This window comes from Cucurbita pepo, chromosome 19, assembly GCF_057944985.1.
Source record: "Cucurbita pepo subsp. pepo isolate OVF chromosome 19, ASM5794498v1, whole genome shotgun sequence".
In the NCBI taxonomy this organism is placed as follows: Eukaryota; Viridiplantae; Streptophyta; class Magnoliopsida; order Cucurbitales; family Cucurbitaceae; genus Cucurbita; species Cucurbita pepo.
In genome coordinates this window covers 10818488-10835136 of record NC_141816.1, presented here as the reverse complement: position 1 = coordinate 10835136, position 16649 = coordinate 10818488, and the positions used below count along the sequence as shown (strand labels likewise).

Here is a 16649-nt window from a genome sequence, read left to right as displayed (position 1 = left end):
TTAAAAAAATGAAAATATAGTAATAATAATAATCCCCAAGACGATGACAATCACCACGACCAAGTTTCATTTTAATAGCTTCAGTTTTCTCCTAAACACTATGAATAGCAAACAAACCTACACCCATCCAATGCATTTGACCTTGTTCCCACCAAAAGGACAGTAATCGGATCAAGCATTCAAAACGTTCTATAACACTATCAGCTTAAATAGCATGGCTACAAACTAATACATAGTAAGTCCAGGAGTTTTAGCACATACATAAACTGTGCAAAAATCTGCATAACATGGCTGAAACTGAAACACTCCGAAGAACAGAACATACAGCACCAAGCATATGCAACGATGTTTGGGCAACTTGAGGCCAATTAACAAAAGAAGAAGGCAATTCCAACACCGATCATCACAGCACCTACATGATATTATCATGAAATTTGGTATCTATCATCATAACCTGGAAAACAACATTCACATGGGAGAAGGGATGGCTTCTTAAATTATATAAAGAAAAGGGAAGAAAGTGAGCAGATACTTTACCATCAGATCACACTGCAGCATGAGAAACTAATACTCTCTTGAATGAGATCTCTCTGTGCGTCTATATTCGTGATTCAAATCACGCGACCTCTCTCTATCACGTGTTTCAGAAGTGCCACGTTCGTAACGGTAATCATCCTCCATTCTATCATACTGATCATAACGATCTTGGCCATGATGTTCGGGGTGATCATATTGCTCTCGACTTCGGTTGTCAAAGTGATCATAGTATTGGGGATCATGATCAGTATCTGGTGGGTGTCTGTGCCCATGCGCAGGCTGATCATACCACCCATGACCATCCTCAGTTTCACCAGGATCAATATCTTTGTCCCTATCACCATGTCTGTCCTTTTCATATTTTGAATCTACCCGATCATAATCAGATTCCCTATCATGGGAGCGACCACGATCAGGGTCTGCATATCCCCCTTCGTGATCCCGATCCCTCTCCCTATCTCTGTCCCGATGACGATCCCGATCACGATCTCTGTCACGCTCATAATCACGACCTCGATCCCTTCCTCGATCACGATCACGTGTTCTATCACGGTCATGCCCGCGGTCTCTCTCTCTTTCCCTTTCCTTTTCTCTATCCCTATCCCTATCTCTTGTCCTATCACGATCTCTGTGATGTCTGTCTTCTCTGAGATCACGATCCTTAGATCTATCATGGGAACGTTCCCGAGACTTCTCTCTCTCTCTTTCTCTGTCTCTTCCTTTTTCATAAGACTTTTCCCTATCTCTGAAAACATTAAAAGGAGGCCTAATTTTACATGGTATCATAAAATTAACAATAAATTGAAGTTATGTTTAAATGCTGAAATTATTACTTGAAAGAAGCATAAAATGTTGACAAAAAATGTTGATCTAAAAGGGAACAAGATATGGAACATCATACCGCTCTCCATGGCGATCTTCACGAGCCCTAGGCTCCTCTGATCGAGATGGTGCTCCAGATTGCTGTTGCTCCCTGAAAAAATTACAAATGCTTTCAGCATGGAATATAAAATATTAAATTCAGTCTCATTTTTAAAACTTTTCAGCAATCAACAAAAATATCTTCCTAAGGCACAAAAACACCAGATCGAGAATCATTTTAAACAGTGCTGTTCAATAGTACAATAATCATCAATATTTCTCAAAGGCATGCGCTTGAAAGAGCAGAAGTTGTTGAAATCATATCAATTACCTTCCAGCATGCCTCTGGCTATTTTCTTCACCTCCCACTCTGGTGGTTCCAAGACCACCACCCAGCCGACGAGGACGCCAATTTGGTACAGTTCTACCTCGCTCAACATCCACTAGTACCCTTCTACCATCAATCTTCCTACCATCAGCTTGTTTATAAGCAGCTGAATAATTTCAGATGAAGGTAAGAAAATTAACCAGTTTCAAAAGGAGAAATTAATCAAATAGAAAGGGTTCAAAATTCAAATTGATTGAGACAAACCTTTCATATCTCTTTTGTGCATGTACTCAATGAAAGCATAGCCTTTAGGTTTACCCGTCACCTTGTCTGTAATCAATCGGACCTGCAAAACACAGAAAATCACACAAACAAGAAGTCATATTGCAGAAGAAAAGTTAAAACCTCTTTCCATTATGCATTCTCAATAAAGGATCTATTAGTTTATAGATCATATACTATAAGAAAGTTTATCATAATCTAATCCTATTGGCACGGCAGACAGGCACTATGCCTAATTAGCCGTGCTCACCTTTAAATAATAGAGCTTCCATTGCGAGATGCATCACCACCAGCTAGAGTTGGAAAAACTGAAGTATTTGGGGCCATTTTACCAGTTGTTGAACACATTAAACTCCCCTTACCAGGGAAATTATTTTTCAAGTAATGCAAAAAGGTATATGTAATACAGGAAATACCAGGAGACCTTCTCAACGACGAAATTTTTTTGATGCCTTTAAAGCCAAAAGTAATACTTTTAGCAGCAGAAAATCCATGCAGTACAAAATTCAAAGGAGAAAGAGATGGTAATAATCCCTATGTGCTTTACCCAAGGCAGAAAAATAGGGAAGTTGACAATCTCCATTGTTGCTTGAATATTAAGGCCAAAAGACAATGAACATCACTCCACTGCCCAACCTAAAATTTTCAGCTTTGCCATGCATGGTGAAGCGCACCATCTTTGGGATCCGAACCGTAGAAATACTTACATCATTAATAATATTTGGCTGAATGTAGAATAACTGCCTCCTTACCAGGAATTCTTGATGTATAGAACTTTACTAAGGAATTTCCTATTAACATCATGCCTCGAGAATTCTATAGTGCAACTGTGTCCGGGCAAAGACACAGTCACTACGAGGAAAATGAAATACAAATGAAAGTCATTACTGCATACCCGCAGCTTTACCTGAGAGACTATTAGGAGCTTGAATTATCAATGATGAATCCAGGGAGGTGTTTGGCACTAATCTTTCTTCAAAAGTGGTTCCATCATAACGATCCAGTCAGGTAGAAATATGTTTTACTCCCATAAAAACTTACCCATTTGACTACTTTAGTTTAAATGGGGAGAAGGTTAAAAGAACAATACAAATAAGAGACCTGTTTGACATGTCGTTAATTCAGAAGGCCAGTGGAATCTTTTTGATGGGTTATTTTGAAGATTAAGCATGAACTGGTTCATTATCACTACAACAACGAAAAACATTACAAGAAAAGCTGTTAACTAAGACAACCCACCAACGAAAATCCTTGCTTAGATGCCACTAGACCAAACTGACGGTGGTTTAGAATAGTATAGATTCTAAAAAAATAAGCTTTAGAGAAAAATGAACCCAAAAACATGATTACTACCCAAAAAACTTTCTGATAGTAAAAATGAAGCATTTAATTCACCACACAAATATTAACCTCTTACCAAGCTCCATGAGGATGCTCAAATACCTACCCGTTTGATTGGCCCATAAGACTCAAACTCTCTTTTGATTCTGCTCTCAGATGTCTCGTAGTTCTGCCATCGGATAACGATCATTTTAAGTAAAACAATTAGCTTAGACTAAAAAACTATGTACACTACATTTTACACACCAGTCTAGCCACAAAGAGAGTTTTGTATGGATCTCCAGTAACATTTGGATCATCACGTTCAAGATCTGCACAAAAGTACGTAGGTAAGACACAAGACATTGAACTTCTTTTAACAAAAAATTGAGGGAGAGTATTGAAGAGTATCACATTTTGGAAGCTCCTCGGCAGCTTTCTGTGCACCCTTTTCAATTCTTAACAAGTGAATTCTGGCCCTCCTTTGCGACTGAAAAAAAAATTAAGACTTCTACCATCAATTAATCTTCATAAACTAGTTAGTTGGAAAAAAAATTAAGACTTTTACTGCTAGTCTGCAAAATAGATACCACCATAAGTAAGAGGCAGCACAGATGCTGTTTTGCAACATTGTTTCCTACGTTCAGTTTAACCGCATTTTTCTGATTTCTCTGTTGTTTAAAGACAATTGAAGCATTGCTTCCTTCAAAAACCATGTCCAAATAAATTGTTTGTTACCCACTAGCCTAAAAATGTACAAGCCACCTAATTTCTAATCCTAAAACTGTGTTTAAAACACAAACCATTTGGCACCGTAAGTGACAATAGAGCTTTGAAGTCATAAGCTTAATATTCATTTTCCTTATTATACATTCATATACTCAACACATATGTATTGGAGAGAGAGTATGCATGGTTTAAAATTCAATCTGACAATCATTAAGAAGTGAATCATCTTACGGGAGTTTCACCCTCTTGAACAGGGGGGGCATATTCCGGATCATCAGGTTCTGCAAAATGACTCACAAACTGGGCCATCCCTTCAAAACAAAATGAGATAGAATTATATCCCTCCGCGAAAACAATGAAATGTAAAAATAAAAATAAATTTTAAAAAGTGCATAAAATATCAATAAATGATATGCAAGTTTTGAAAAGTAATTAAAACCTGTTAATGGAGGACATTTTCTTTTTTCTGGTGGAGGCTTATACTCCAAAGGCGGTCGGGGCTCAAAGAGCTTCAGGAGATTGGCCGTAAGACCAGTGGGATGACTCTGCCCAATCTGCATAAGAAGCAAAATTACGAAACCGAAAGATTCCATAATCGAATGTTCTACAAACACTTTAAGCTTCTTCTAGAACCATAATCCTCACTTCAACCCCCAATAATGATATTATGTCATCGCTTCACACCATCTGCCTCTCACAATAATTTCCCCCTTTTTTTTTCCTTAACAAGAGACTGCAACTTACATTGACAGTACGTTGTAACAATTTACGAGTCATTCAACGGATATAACATAATTTGTCATCTCTAAACAGGAAAACGAAAACCGATCGTCATGAAGACGCAAGACCTATTACAGCAGCATTTATCCATAATTTTGCGACACAAAAAGACAAATCCGTATTTCTTCTAATGAACGTGTGCGAAATAACTTCTTGAAACCCTAGCTCTCTTCAAACAAAACAAAATCGAACGCTCCTACAGAAATAACAATAATCATCGAAACCGTTCCACCTACCAGCTTAAGCTGAAGGACATTAGCACGATTCTGGGCCTTGGTACGAGCCTGAACAGCGGCGTTTTGGTTCCGCATGAAGGCATCATTGTAATCTCCCATGGCAGCGCACGATCGTCGGTAAGACTAGTACAACAACGAAGAATTTGTACGAGAGATCAAATCGAGTGGAGGGAGAACATCGGTGAGTGGTTTCTGCTCGGATCTAATTGGTATAATCGTGTCCCAACGTAGGGAACGAAGAAGAGAGGCGGCAGCGAAAAGACGGAAATGGTTTAGCGCTTTGACGAGGGTATTTATACGCCGTTCTGCAAGGCCGGATTATATATGGGCCAAACTTGTCGACGGTGCTTCAACAATTACACTTCAGGAATCCTTTTTCTTTTCTTTTTTAACTTTCCAACAAAATTTCATCTTTCGAATTTTAAAATAAATGTTTATTATATGGAATTATGGTAATTTCTTTTTTAGAAAATAATAATAAATCATTGATTCTTCCCCTTCTATTTGTTAATACGAAATCAAACTACTTCAATTAATAATTAATAATTATCGTAAAGATTAATGTTAAGAATCACGACTCTCCACAATAGTATGATATTGTCCACTTTGAGCATAAGCTCGTATGGCTTCCCAAAAAACTCCGTACCAATGGAGATAATATTCCTCCTTTGTAAATTCAACTCATGTTTTTCCACTAAATTAACCAATGTGGGACTCACTCCCAATAATCCTCAACAATTCTCCCATCTAACAAAGTATACTATAAACCTACTATGAGGCTTATGGAGCTCTCGAATAGCCTCTCCTTAATCGAGACTCGACCCCTTTCTCTGGAGCCCTCGAACAAAGTACACCCTTTGTTCGACACTTTAGTCACTTTTGACTACACCTTTGAGACTCACAATTCTTTGTTCGATATTTGAGGATGAGGATTCTATTAACATGATTCTTCAATTAATAATTACCGTAAAGATTTTGGATGTTAAAAATGACCGAAAAGTTGCATATTATGTTTCTTTTAAGTGACTTAAATTTGTTCCTATGTCGTTTAGTAGTTGTAAGATCGGCCTATATAGGCATAGAGAAGATAGTAGTTCGAGTTGGAATTTCGCTTGTCTCAATAGAGCTAATTTTATGAAAGAAAACACCCTTTTCATTGGAGAAGATATCCATTTGTTTCATTCCATTAGTTAATCTAGGAAGACCCATTAAGCAATAAGCAGTCTCAAGAGTGTATAATATAATGTACAAGTGCGTTCTGTACTTTAAAATGAATCAAAAACACTATTTGAAGCACAAATTTGCCTCAACCTGCACATAACACGCTGGGACATGGAACAACTCTCTAAGGTTGAACAATTCCATCACACGAGATATTCAACTCGACAATCGACAATCGGCCAAAGCAACGGAATATGAAATTATCCAAAGTTCTAAGCACATAAATCATCCGCAGCAATCACAGAGATGCAAATAGGACAGTAAAAAAATATGCAAGTGATGGGTTTGGAAGTATAATTTTGAACAAAATTGATCTTTCATCTTTATAAATAACATTAACACTAACATTCTAGGCAAAAACGCTGTTTGACCCATCTTGCAATACTAAAGCAAAGGGGAAGAATCAAATTTTAAAGAATATAGATTTGCCAATCACTGCCTCCTAACAAACTTCAGACAGCAATCTAGTGGCTGAAAGGGCAGAATAGAGAGGTCTCGAACCTTAGATCATCAAGAACATCATCCATCTCACAGCTTACTCCCAGTTTTGGTAGCTGGTCTCCCTGCTTTTATCTGCTTTTCTTTGCATCTTTGCGAATTCTCGTGCACTCTGATAATAAATATAAGAAGAGTACAGAGAATAGAGGTTAGAGTACATGTGTAAGAATATGTGACATATGGGATACCACTTGCTATAGCAAAAGCTTTTACAATGAAATTAAAGGATATGCTTAGCACTATCAGTGAAAGATCAAATCTACCAATATGTCTGCATTTCACTATAGTAAACTACTATCAATAAGAATTAATAAATTTCCTCCCCTCCTAGAAGGACGTTCATTAGTTAATCATTTCTATCAAAACACAAGATTAGATCAGAAGCAGGATTCCCTTTATTGGTTTGCAGTCTATTCAACGTGGGAGTCAAGTTCTCCCATCGATCATAAACAAAGCCAATGCATTAAGTACACATAAGAGTTTAAATTGTTAGTTTTGGAAACAAAAAGGAGCAGTGAATGCTTGTTGTATAACTTGTTCTTTAAAGTTTTTTTTCTCCCTCTTAGTCTGTTCTCATAATCAACTATTTTAAAGAATAAAAGTTGTTTTTTCTTTAAGAATAACGGATTCATAAACAAAAATCTGTCCCAAGTACAAGGTAACCTCAACTTCTACAAATCGCCAGATAGCACCTCTATAAGCAGTTCTCTATTTTTCATAATAGACAAAAGAGCTTGATCTTTTTGAGGATAACAAACCTCCCTGTCCTTTAAAGCTTGTGATCATTGAAGAACAAACTCTATTTTTGCCATTTGAGATTACTATAATTCTTTATCAGGCAGCTGTGTTTGAGGAAAAGATAACCTCGGCTTTTGTAAATCACCATACCCCATATCCATATAAAAGTACTATATTTCAGAATAGAATGAAGAACTTGATCTCCTTTTAGGCTGCAGGGAGTGTAGAAAACAACAAACCTCGCTACCCTTATAAACTAGTGATGACTGAACAACAAACTTGCAGTTTCCTGTTTGAGACCGTAGTTTCCTATTTGAGACAGGGCTGTAATTCTTTACCGCAGGTTAAAGCTACCACAATTGATTGTGGAGGGAGGTATAGCGAGGATAACAATTAAGAGGCAACCCACCATCCACAATTGATTGTGGAGGGAGGTATTAGCTAGCAGGTTAAAACTATTCCAAAACTTAGAAACAGTTTTGCAAGCAGGTAATAACAAACCTCACTGTCCTTATAAGCTAGTGATCATTGGATAATAAACTTGGAAGTGTAACAGCTCAAGCCCACCACTAGTACATATTGTCCGCTTTGGCCCGTAATGTATCCCGTTAGTCTCACGATTTTAAAACGCGCCTGTTAGAGAGAGGTTTCCACGCCTTTATAAAGAATGTTTCGTTCTCTTCTACAGCCGATATGTGATCTCACAATCCACCCCCTTGGGAGCCCAGCGTCCTCGCTGGCAGAGAGCGGTGTCTAGCTCTGATACAATTTGTAACAGCCCAAGCCCACCGCTAGTAGATATTGTCCGCTTTGGCCCGTTATGTATCCCCGTTAACCTTACAATTTTAAAACGCATCTGCTAAGGAGAGGTTTCCACACCCTTATAAGGAATGCTTCGATCTCCTTTACAACCTATGTGAGATCTCACATGCAGTTTCCTATTTGAGACAAATATGATTCTTTATCAAAGGCAGCTATAGCGAGTACGACAATTAAGTGGCAACCCATTATCCACAAGTGGTTATGAACGGAAGTATTAGAAAGCAGGTAAAAACTGTTACAAAATTCAGACATAAACCTTTGGTCCCTAGTAAATCACATGAAGTGACTGGCTTGGCAGACAATATAGCAAGCTTCCAGTAAAGAATCCCAACTTCACTGATAATTTTTTAGAAAATTATTTAAAACGACTAAGGAGTCCTACAAATTGTCAAGTTTCTGAATAGGCAACGATATCAAGAGTCAAGAACAGGATGCCATTCATCCAATGGAAACACAGGGTTGCACTTCATAGTAATTGACTCGTTTTTCTATGAAGAATCCCATTCATCAAATAACAAAGTGCAATTTCAGTTCAACTATGAAGAATAAAACCTACGTTAAAGTGGGTAGGTGGGGAGGCAGACGCTATACCATTAGCATTTTGTTTTAAGATAACATCCCACTTGATGATTATAAGAATTGCAACGTTCAGACTTAGGAATGAGAAAAAAAACTAAACTCCAACTGTTCCTGGTTCGTAATTATAGTCCACAGAATGCCCTTAGATACCGTTTTCGTGAGCTAAGATCATAAGATGATAATCAGGGGATATTAAAACTTAAGCATGAGAGAGTAAATAACCAACCGTTGATTTCTCTGAAGGCGTATCAATAACAATGGAGCGCACGGACATCCGGGCGATCTCGGAGATAGCAGCCTCTCTATCACCAGGCACTTCACTGGTTAGGTCCTCGTACGCAGCCTCGAATGCCTCTAGCCAGAAACGCGGTAACCTGATACGGTGATTATTTGTGTAAACGTCCCACATGTGCTTCACTGTCTTCTCCCTTTCCTCCATCTCCTAAAATCGGAAACCAACAATTGTGGGAAAAACCATGAAATCGATGAGTTAAATTCCATCAAGATCTAGCTCAAAAATCACGAATAGAGAGAGAATGAGAGGCACTAACAAGCACATCGAGATCATCATGGATGTTAAAATCGATATTATCAGACAGGCCGTTGAGATTACCAGCGGACCATCGAAGAGAGACAGTACCGGTGAACATGGACCAAAATGCGAGCAACAAAATGGCAGCCAATGCCCAAAACTTGTAACGGCATTTGCCGAATAAACTCGAAACCGAGCTCTCTTTCCTCCCGGCACTCGCTATCGTCGTCGGAAGGACATCGTCGTCCTTCATATCGATCAACGACAATGAGAAGGAGAAACAAAAATCAAAAGCCTAGACTCACTGCTGGAGAATCGATTCTAGAACAAACGAGAAATCATGCCCTCGTTCTTCTGCACTACACATCGAAGATACACCCAGATTTGGACGGAGAAGAGATTTCTTCTCTCACTGAAAAGAGAGAGAAAAAAAATAAAGAAGAGAGATAAAGACGGAAACAGAGGGTTCCTTAAAAGAGATTGCTTGATCTATGTAAGTAATTATAAATTATAATTATGGTTAAGATTTCATAATTTCATTTTAATTAATATCTCAAGTGATAATAAAAATACGTGGCGGGATGAATCTTTGACGTAGTCGCCAAGTATTAATGTTCTCAACCATCCTTATATGACTGACACCACCTAACCAGAAAACGACGTCGTTTATTTTAGCGTGTTTTTTAAACCATATTCTCTCCCTCCCTTTTATTTTATTACAATTTTATTTTTAAATATTAAAAAACACCTACACGTTTTTTTTTATTATTATTAATTTTTTTTTCGGATTTCAATAGAGTCACCGTTAAGTCATTTTTTTACCTTTCCTTTCCGTCTTCCTCTCAAGATTTTAACACGTCTTAATATCGTGAGGCTGGACCTTTCCTTTCAGTCTTCCTCTCAATATTTTAAAATACGTGTTAAAATCGTGAGGCTGACAACGATAAGTAACGAGCTAAAGTAGAGAGTATCTGCTAGTGGTGGGCTTGACTATTATAAATGGTATCAAAGCGAGACAGTGGGTGGTGGACCAACGAGACACTAGGGACACAAGAGGGTGGACTATGAGATCTCACATCGGGAGCAAAATAATCTTTTTTTAGTAGACGTGTATTAAAACTATGAGTTTGACGGTAATAAACAAACAACAACGTGGGCTACATTTATAACGTAGCTTGAAACTACAACATTGTAATAAATAATTTCAAAATTAATATATTTTAATTAAAAAAAAATACAATATAAGAAATAAAAACATAATTAAAATTGAAAAAAAAAAAAGAAAAAAAAGAAAGTAATCGAACTCCTTGCCAGAACAGACAAGAGCGATACACGATCAAATTTTACAGAAAATTAGGACAAACTTTAAAATTTCTATATACAAAATAAGAAATTGAATATCCTTGAGCCGGCGACTAGCAACCCTCCTGCAACTGCAACAGGGCGGTGCCAGGCGGCGGGAGAAAGCTCTCCATCGTCAATCCCCAAACATTGAAATCCACCTCTTCAATCTTCCAAGTTTCCTCCATCTCCCGCTTGTGATTAGCGGACTGTTCGCCGTATCTGAAAACGGTGACATTGGTCTTGCCGCTGTGGGCGATATTGACGCCGTCGACGTAGCGGTAGTTGTCCATGAAGGACTCAGTACTGGTCTCCCAGAAGACGTCTTCGCCCGCTTTGGTTCGCATCCGTAGAAGCCGAGAGTCCTCAAATTGGATGAGGAGGCCGGAGCGTTGGCTGAAATAGCCCCAAATTGTGTGGTGGATTATCTCGTAATTGGAGCCGCTTTGAGCCTCGCGAATCGCCGGGCTCGTTTCCAGCTTTAGAATGAAGCAGTCTTCGTCGTTGATTAGCTTCTCGCCTATGCACATCGCATCTATGAATAGGTTCGCCGTCGCTCTTGGATCTAAACCCTACCCATTTTGAACATAAACACTGAGTATACACTATATCCCTTCCCCTAGCCCTATTGACAGCGTTATGTTAGGAATCACAGCACTTCACAAATATTGTCTCTGGTAGTTTTTCTATGAACTCATGATCATACCTAAATTAGTCCATATGAAACTGATAGCAACAATAGGGCGATGAAAATTGCAATGTACCTGAAGAAATCGGCGCAGAGGTCTAGGAGGGCCAGAGGAGATGGGACATTGTTGGTTATTAGAAGAATGTCTCCAGGAAACCTTGCCATTAGAGCCGCATATAACTTTACAACCCGAAACCACGAGCTCCAAGCACCACAGATCTGGATTCTTCTGCCAAAGCACAAACCCGCCCATCTCCTCCGTGCTCTTCTTCACCTCGATGCTCACATCCGACAGATGAAAATCAGACGCCTTAATCTTCACCTGCCCGGTCACGCACATACTCTGCACCGAATTCAACGCCGCCGGGCCTCCCGTCGCCGCCGTGTACTGTTGCACAATGTACTTCGCGGTCGAAGCCTCCTGCAACGAAAATCATTAAAATCCAAATCCCAATGAACGAGCAACGGAATCGATTGGAGTTTTGTTTGCTTACGATGGAGCAATCTCTGACGGGGCGGTGGACGGAGTGGCCGAGCTGCACTTGGAGAGGGATGAGGGGGGATCCGACGAGGTAGAGGAGAAATCGGAGCTCGTTGAAGCGATTGGCGATGATCGGGGAAGACCATTTGTCGGAGGTTTGGGCCTTCATCCAAGTGGACATGTTTTGCCAACGGAGGGTGACGTTGCTGCCCATGCTGGTGAAGAGCTCTTCCGGGATGGGGACCTCCAGAATCGTCTCGAGCCCGTCGTCTCGGTCGATGTTGGGACACAGACGCCTCATGACTGGATCCGATCCGAAAATGAAAATGTGGGGAATCGGAGGGAGAAAGGGGGAATAAAGGATGGGAATAAAATGGGGTAAAGGCTCTCCTTGCTTCTAGTTCTCTTGTGGGTACAATTTTTATTTCTTTTCCTTTTATTTTCCACCCTGTCTTTTTTACCAACAAAAATTAATAAAAATTAATAAATAAAAAATATTTACCCAATGTAATTTGATAAATATGGGATTTTTTTTTTTTTTTAAATTTTATTTCATTATTATCCTATCTTTATTTTTATTTAATGATAGTTTCTTTTAAATTTATAATCTTTTGATATTATCTATTCATGTTGTTTTTATTTCTTTTTAATATGTCATTAATCACTCAATTATCTATTTATTTTCTTTTAAATATTATAATTGAATTGTTTTGGGTGTTTATATATATATTATATATATATATATATATATATATATATATATATATATATATATATATATATATATATATATTTTTTTTTTTTTTTTTCAGTTTTCAAAACCAAAATTATTATAGGTACGAGGTTAGTTTTTTTTTTTTTTTTTTTTAAATGAATTGACGGGTCTTATGATGTTTTGGAGTATGTCCAAGGCCAAGGTGGTCTTCAAAGGGGACATGATCTAGGTCCGATGCTCAGCATCAATGCACTTGTCTTGGACATGAGTTGTTCACGTCCAACGTTGAATAGAATTAGTTTTGTAGTAGATAGACAAGAGTCGTTGCTTGAATGTTGATGCAGTTAGGGACACATATACAAATAGAGATGGATTAGGTTGGATTTTTCAAGACCATGGTGACAAATTTATAAGTGCTGTTGTCATTTTCGGATTGAGTATGATACCTTTGGAGGACAATATTCACGTAATCGTTGAATCAAATAGTCAGAATACAATCAAGCTGAGGTAGTACACGATTCTCGCATATAGTAAGGAGGTCCAACCCATTTCAAAGTTCGGTCCAACCCATTTCAAAGTTCATTCACTTACTATGAGAATTCAAGTGGATCGAGCTGTGGTTATTATAAAGTCAAAACCGCGCATAAAGTCGTTTAATTTATCTAAAAATATATATTTATTAGAAAGAAATAAGAAATGGAGACTTAAATTTCTCAATTCAATTAAGTAACCAAACCAAACACATTCAAATTATACATCTGAATCATAATTTGTGGAGTGGAAAGGGAACTTTTTCTCGAAGTTGCAATTTAAAAGAAACGAACAGCCAGAGAAGAGATGAACATCATCCTTCTCGGTGGCCGACATGTCTTATTTCTACCGACTGCTTCAAAACTACACGTCGTCTTTTTCCCGACCGTCTCCCTTCGCCGACGGCTCTGCATTTTTGCCGAACAGCATTTCAATCTCTTCCAACGACTTCCCTTTCGTCTCCGGCAAGAAGAAATAGAAGAATATCAGAGCGATTATAGAGATTCCGGCGAACATAAAGAAAGTTCCACCGATCGTAATCGCCCCGTAGATCGAAATGAAACTCATCGAAACCACCGCGTTCATCGTTCTATTCACCGCAACTCCGATGCTCGTCCCTTGCGCTCTCAATTTCAACGGAAAAATTTCAGTGCTGTAAACCCAGGTAATCGGCGCCATTCCGATGGAGAAGAAGGCGACGTACATATAAACGGAGCAGATGCTTAGAATCAACGCCCAAAATAACTCCCCGTTTGAATGTTCCACCATTGTCAAAGCAAACCCTAACGATGAGAGCGAAATCGTTATCCCGATTGTGCTTGTGAATAGCAGTCGTCTTCTTCCGACTCTGTCGAGTAAGAACGTCGCGACGAGGATGAACAGCGTTTTGATCACTCCGACGCCGACGGTGGCTAATAAGAGTTTGTCCTTGCTGGCGATTCCGGCTTTCTTGAAGATTCTAGGGCTATACAAAATGACTGCTTCAATGCCCGTAGAGTGTTCGAAGAAATGCAAACCAACCGCCGCCACCAGAATCCACCGCACGCTCGGCGTCGGGGTAATCAATAGCTCTCTCCAAACTCCCTCGCCGTGAGTGTCTTTGTTCAATTTCACAACGTCCTCCTCACAACCCTCGGGGATTCCTACCGCGAGTTTAATATCTCTGAATCGCATCGCTGCTTCTTCCTCTGAATTCGACACTTTCGCTAGAACATCTCTGGCTTCTTTCAGCCGTCCCTGCATCACCAACCACCGAGGAGATTCCGGCATTTTCAAAATTCCGAGAGCTAAAACAAGCGACGGAATCGCCGCAATTCCGAGCATCATTCTCCAGCCGATCTTCACCGCCATTTTCCCGAAGCAGTAATTCGAAACATACCCTGTTAAGATACCGAAGCTGATGCAAAACTCCGGTAAAGAAGTGAGAAATCCTCTATACGACGGCGATGAAATTTCAGCAGAGTAAACAGGGGCAATCATCAACGCAAACCCCACTCCAATGCCGGTGATGCACCTTCCGATCATCAAGACTGCGTAATTTGGACCATAGCCCATCAGAATAGCGCCCACCATGAAGATCAACGACGCTGAAACGATCGTATACCGGCGTCCAATGATGTCGGAGGTTCTTCCAGCCACCAACGATCCCACCAAGGCACACAGGTTCAAAATTCCCGCTAGAACTTCCACTTTAACATCATCGATATTCAATTCATCTTTAATGAATATCATAGCTCCACTCATAACACCCGTATCTGCAAAATTAAAATTTCAATCAAAACATTTACCCCAATTTCTGTTCTTCACAATGAACACGAAAATCAAAAACTCACCATAACCAAATATGATAGAGATAATAGAGGCAATTATAGCACAAGCCAGAGAATATTTATTCAGCTTGTTCTGAGTTTCGCCGGAGACTTCTCCGGCAAAAGCATTGCCCGCCATTGTCTTCTCCATTTCTATATCTTCTTCTGATCGGTTGTTTTTTCTGAAAAAATCTCGTCAGTTCAACAATTATATACGATCTAGGACATTGAAGGATAGAGCTGAAAAGCTCATAAAGGATTTGTGTTATGGGGACTGAGTCGGTTGTTTGAATTCAGAACTGGATGTGCTGTTCCTGTCGGATTGACAAGGATGAACTCAATTTGATTTGTTCTCTTCTCGAGCGAACTCAATTTGATTTAATCCGACACTGGAACTGTTTTTAAGCACAAAAATTGTAATGTTCGTTTCAGCTCACTCCTGACTTCTAGCCTCCTTGATTGGACACTCTCTAAAGTCGGGTTGGTAGTTTTCTAGTTTAATTTATTTTTTAAATAAACATAAATATTAAGAAAATTCATTTTTTTTTTAATTATTAAATAAAATAAAAATATATTATAAATTAAATTCTCATTTTTTTTTTAAAATTACGTGAGACATGGAAAACGAAGGAACGGGTAATGAGGGCATCTCATCAAGAAATAAGTAGACTATTTTTATTTATTTATTTTGCTAATTTTTTAAATGGCAATTTTGTAAATATCTCTTCTTTGGTTGTGCATTTGGTAAAATGACTTGGATAGATAAAATTATATATTTTTTCTAATCCTCCAATAATTAATATATTATTTATCGTAATTAGGAAATATAAGTAGAAAATATAAAATAATAAAGGCAATTAATTATCACCTTCAACCAAAAATGGGCTCAAGTAGATTTCTAAGCCCATCAAAAGAAACTGATAGGCCCACTTTAACAATATTAATGGGCCTTTTAAGTTAACATTGGGCCAGGATAAGATTTGGGCCTTTTAAGTATTGTCGGCCACCAAACAAGCAGTGGGCAACCACCACAAGACGGGTGGCCGCCAGCTCTCCACCAACAGAGCCGACGATTGACGGTGGTGCCTGCCATTGATGCTATCCTCGAGCTTTGAGTAAGTTATAATGCTATCCCTTTCATATTATTTTCTGTACTTTTATTATATATATATATTTAATTTTTTTAATAGTTTCTTATTTTATTTTTGTATTTTTAAATTTATGATTAAGAAAAGATAAGAATTAAGGGGAAATTAATAATATAAATTATAATAATTTCCAGGTCAGATTAGCAGAAAAAATAAGAGTCCAGTCAGCTTTTTAAAAGGAGGGTGTTGAAGAGATTGGAACCTAAAAGAAAATGAGATTTAACCTAATAATTACCCAAAGTTTATCTAATAAATCTCACTCATCATCAACCGCGGTGGGCTTGAACTGTTACAAATGGTATTAGAGTCAGATATCGAGCGGTGTGCCAACGAAGACGCTAGCATTCAAGTGGGTGAGTTGAGAGATCTCATATCAATTAGAGACGAGAACGAAATATTACTAGTAAGGGTGTGAAAATTTAACTTGAATAGACGTGTTTTAAAATCGTAAGACTGACGACCATACGTAATCAC

General features: G+C 38.5%; 3 protein-coding genes and 1 pseudogene across 4 annotated transcripts; all 4 read right to left on the bottom strand.

The window, feature by feature from the left end:
- Nucleotides 1-44: 44 nt before the first annotated feature.
- Nucleotides 45-5358, bottom strand: LOC111781292 (U1 small nuclear ribonucleoprotein 70 kDa). Its single transcript, XM_023661803.2, has 11 exons — nucleotides 5074-5358; nucleotides 4497-4611; nucleotides 4289-4368; nucleotides 3743-3818; nucleotides 3596-3660; nucleotides 3456-3518; nucleotides 1991-2072; nucleotides 1730-1892; nucleotides 1439-1510; nucleotides 538-1282; nucleotides 45-412 (listed from the first exon to the last, which is right to left on the bottom strand). The coding sequence occupies exons 1-10, from the start codon at nucleotides 5170-5172 to the stop codon at nucleotides 565-567; spliced, it is 1533 nt and encodes a 510-aa protein (XP_023517571.2). The 5' UTR covers nucleotides 5173-5358; the 3' UTR covers nucleotides 45-412; nucleotides 538-564.
- Nucleotides 5359-6563: 1205 nt separating this feature from the next.
- Nucleotides 6564-9936, bottom strand: LOC111780908 (uncharacterized; annotated as a pseudogene). The gene is made up of 3 exons (XR_015414459.1): nucleotides 9483-9936; nucleotides 9158-9373; nucleotides 6564-6904 (listed from the first exon to the last, which is right to left on the bottom strand). The product of XR_015414459.1 is annotated as an uncharacterized LOC111780908 (transcript).
- Nucleotides 9937-10708: 772 nt separating this feature from the next.
- Nucleotides 10709-12310, bottom strand: LOC111780904 (uncharacterized). The gene is made up of 3 exons (XM_023661254.2): nucleotides 11987-12310; nucleotides 11569-11913; nucleotides 10709-11376 (listed from the first exon to the last, which is right to left on the bottom strand). The coding sequence occupies exons 1-3, from the start codon at nucleotides 12272-12274 to the stop codon at nucleotides 10879-10881; spliced, it is 1131 nt and encodes a 376-aa protein (XP_023517022.1). The 5' UTR covers nucleotides 12275-12310; the 3' UTR covers nucleotides 10709-10878.
- A 1061-nt stretch (nucleotides 12311-13371) lies between these two features.
- Nucleotides 13372-15478, bottom strand: LOC111780902 (putative polyol transporter 6). Its single transcript, XM_023661252.2, has 2 exons — nucleotides 15052-15478; nucleotides 13372-14973 (listed from the first exon to the last, which is right to left on the bottom strand). Exons 1-2 carry the CDS (start codon nucleotides 15176-15178, stop codon nucleotides 13583-13585), a joined length of 1518 nt encoding a protein of 505 aa, XP_023517020.1. The 5' UTR covers nucleotides 15179-15478; the 3' UTR covers nucleotides 13372-13582.
- Between the last annotated feature and the right edge of the window lie 1171 nt (nucleotides 15479-16649).

Bases quoted from the DNA above. Each gene is read 5' to 3' on its own strand.
- LOC111780904 (XM_023661254.2), bottom strand. From the start codon at position 12,274: ATGAGGCGTCTGTGTCCCAACATCGACCGAGACGACGGGCTCGAGACG. The intron at 11,914-11,986 runs GTAAGCAAACAA...TTTTCGTTGCAG, and splicing joins CCGTCAGAGATTGCTCCATC to GAGGCTTCGACCGCGAAGTA. The intron at 11,377-11,568 runs GTACATTGCAAT...CAAAATGGGTAG, and splicing joins CTCTGCGCCGATTTCTTCAG to GGTTTAGATCCAAGAGCGAC.
- LOC111781292 (XM_023661803.2), bottom strand. From the start codon at position 5,172: ATGGGAGATTACAATGATGCCTTCATGCGGAACCAAAACGCCGCTGTT. The intron at 2,073-3,455 runs GTAGGTATTTGA...TGTGTTTTGCAG, and splicing joins CTTATGGGCCAATCAAACGG to GTCCGATTGATTACAGACAA. The intron at 1,283-1,438 runs GTATGATGTTCC...TAATGTTTTCAG, and splicing joins GAAGATCGCCATGGAGAGCG to AGATAGGGAAAAGTCTTATG.
- LOC111780902 (XM_023661252.2), bottom strand. From the start codon at position 15,178: ATGGAGAAGACAATGGCGGGCAATGCTTTTGCCGGAGAAGTCTCCGGC. The intron at 14,974-15,051 runs GTGAGTTTTTGA...TTAATTTTGCAG, and splicing joins CTCTATCATATTTGGTTATG to ATACGGGTGTTATGAGTGGA.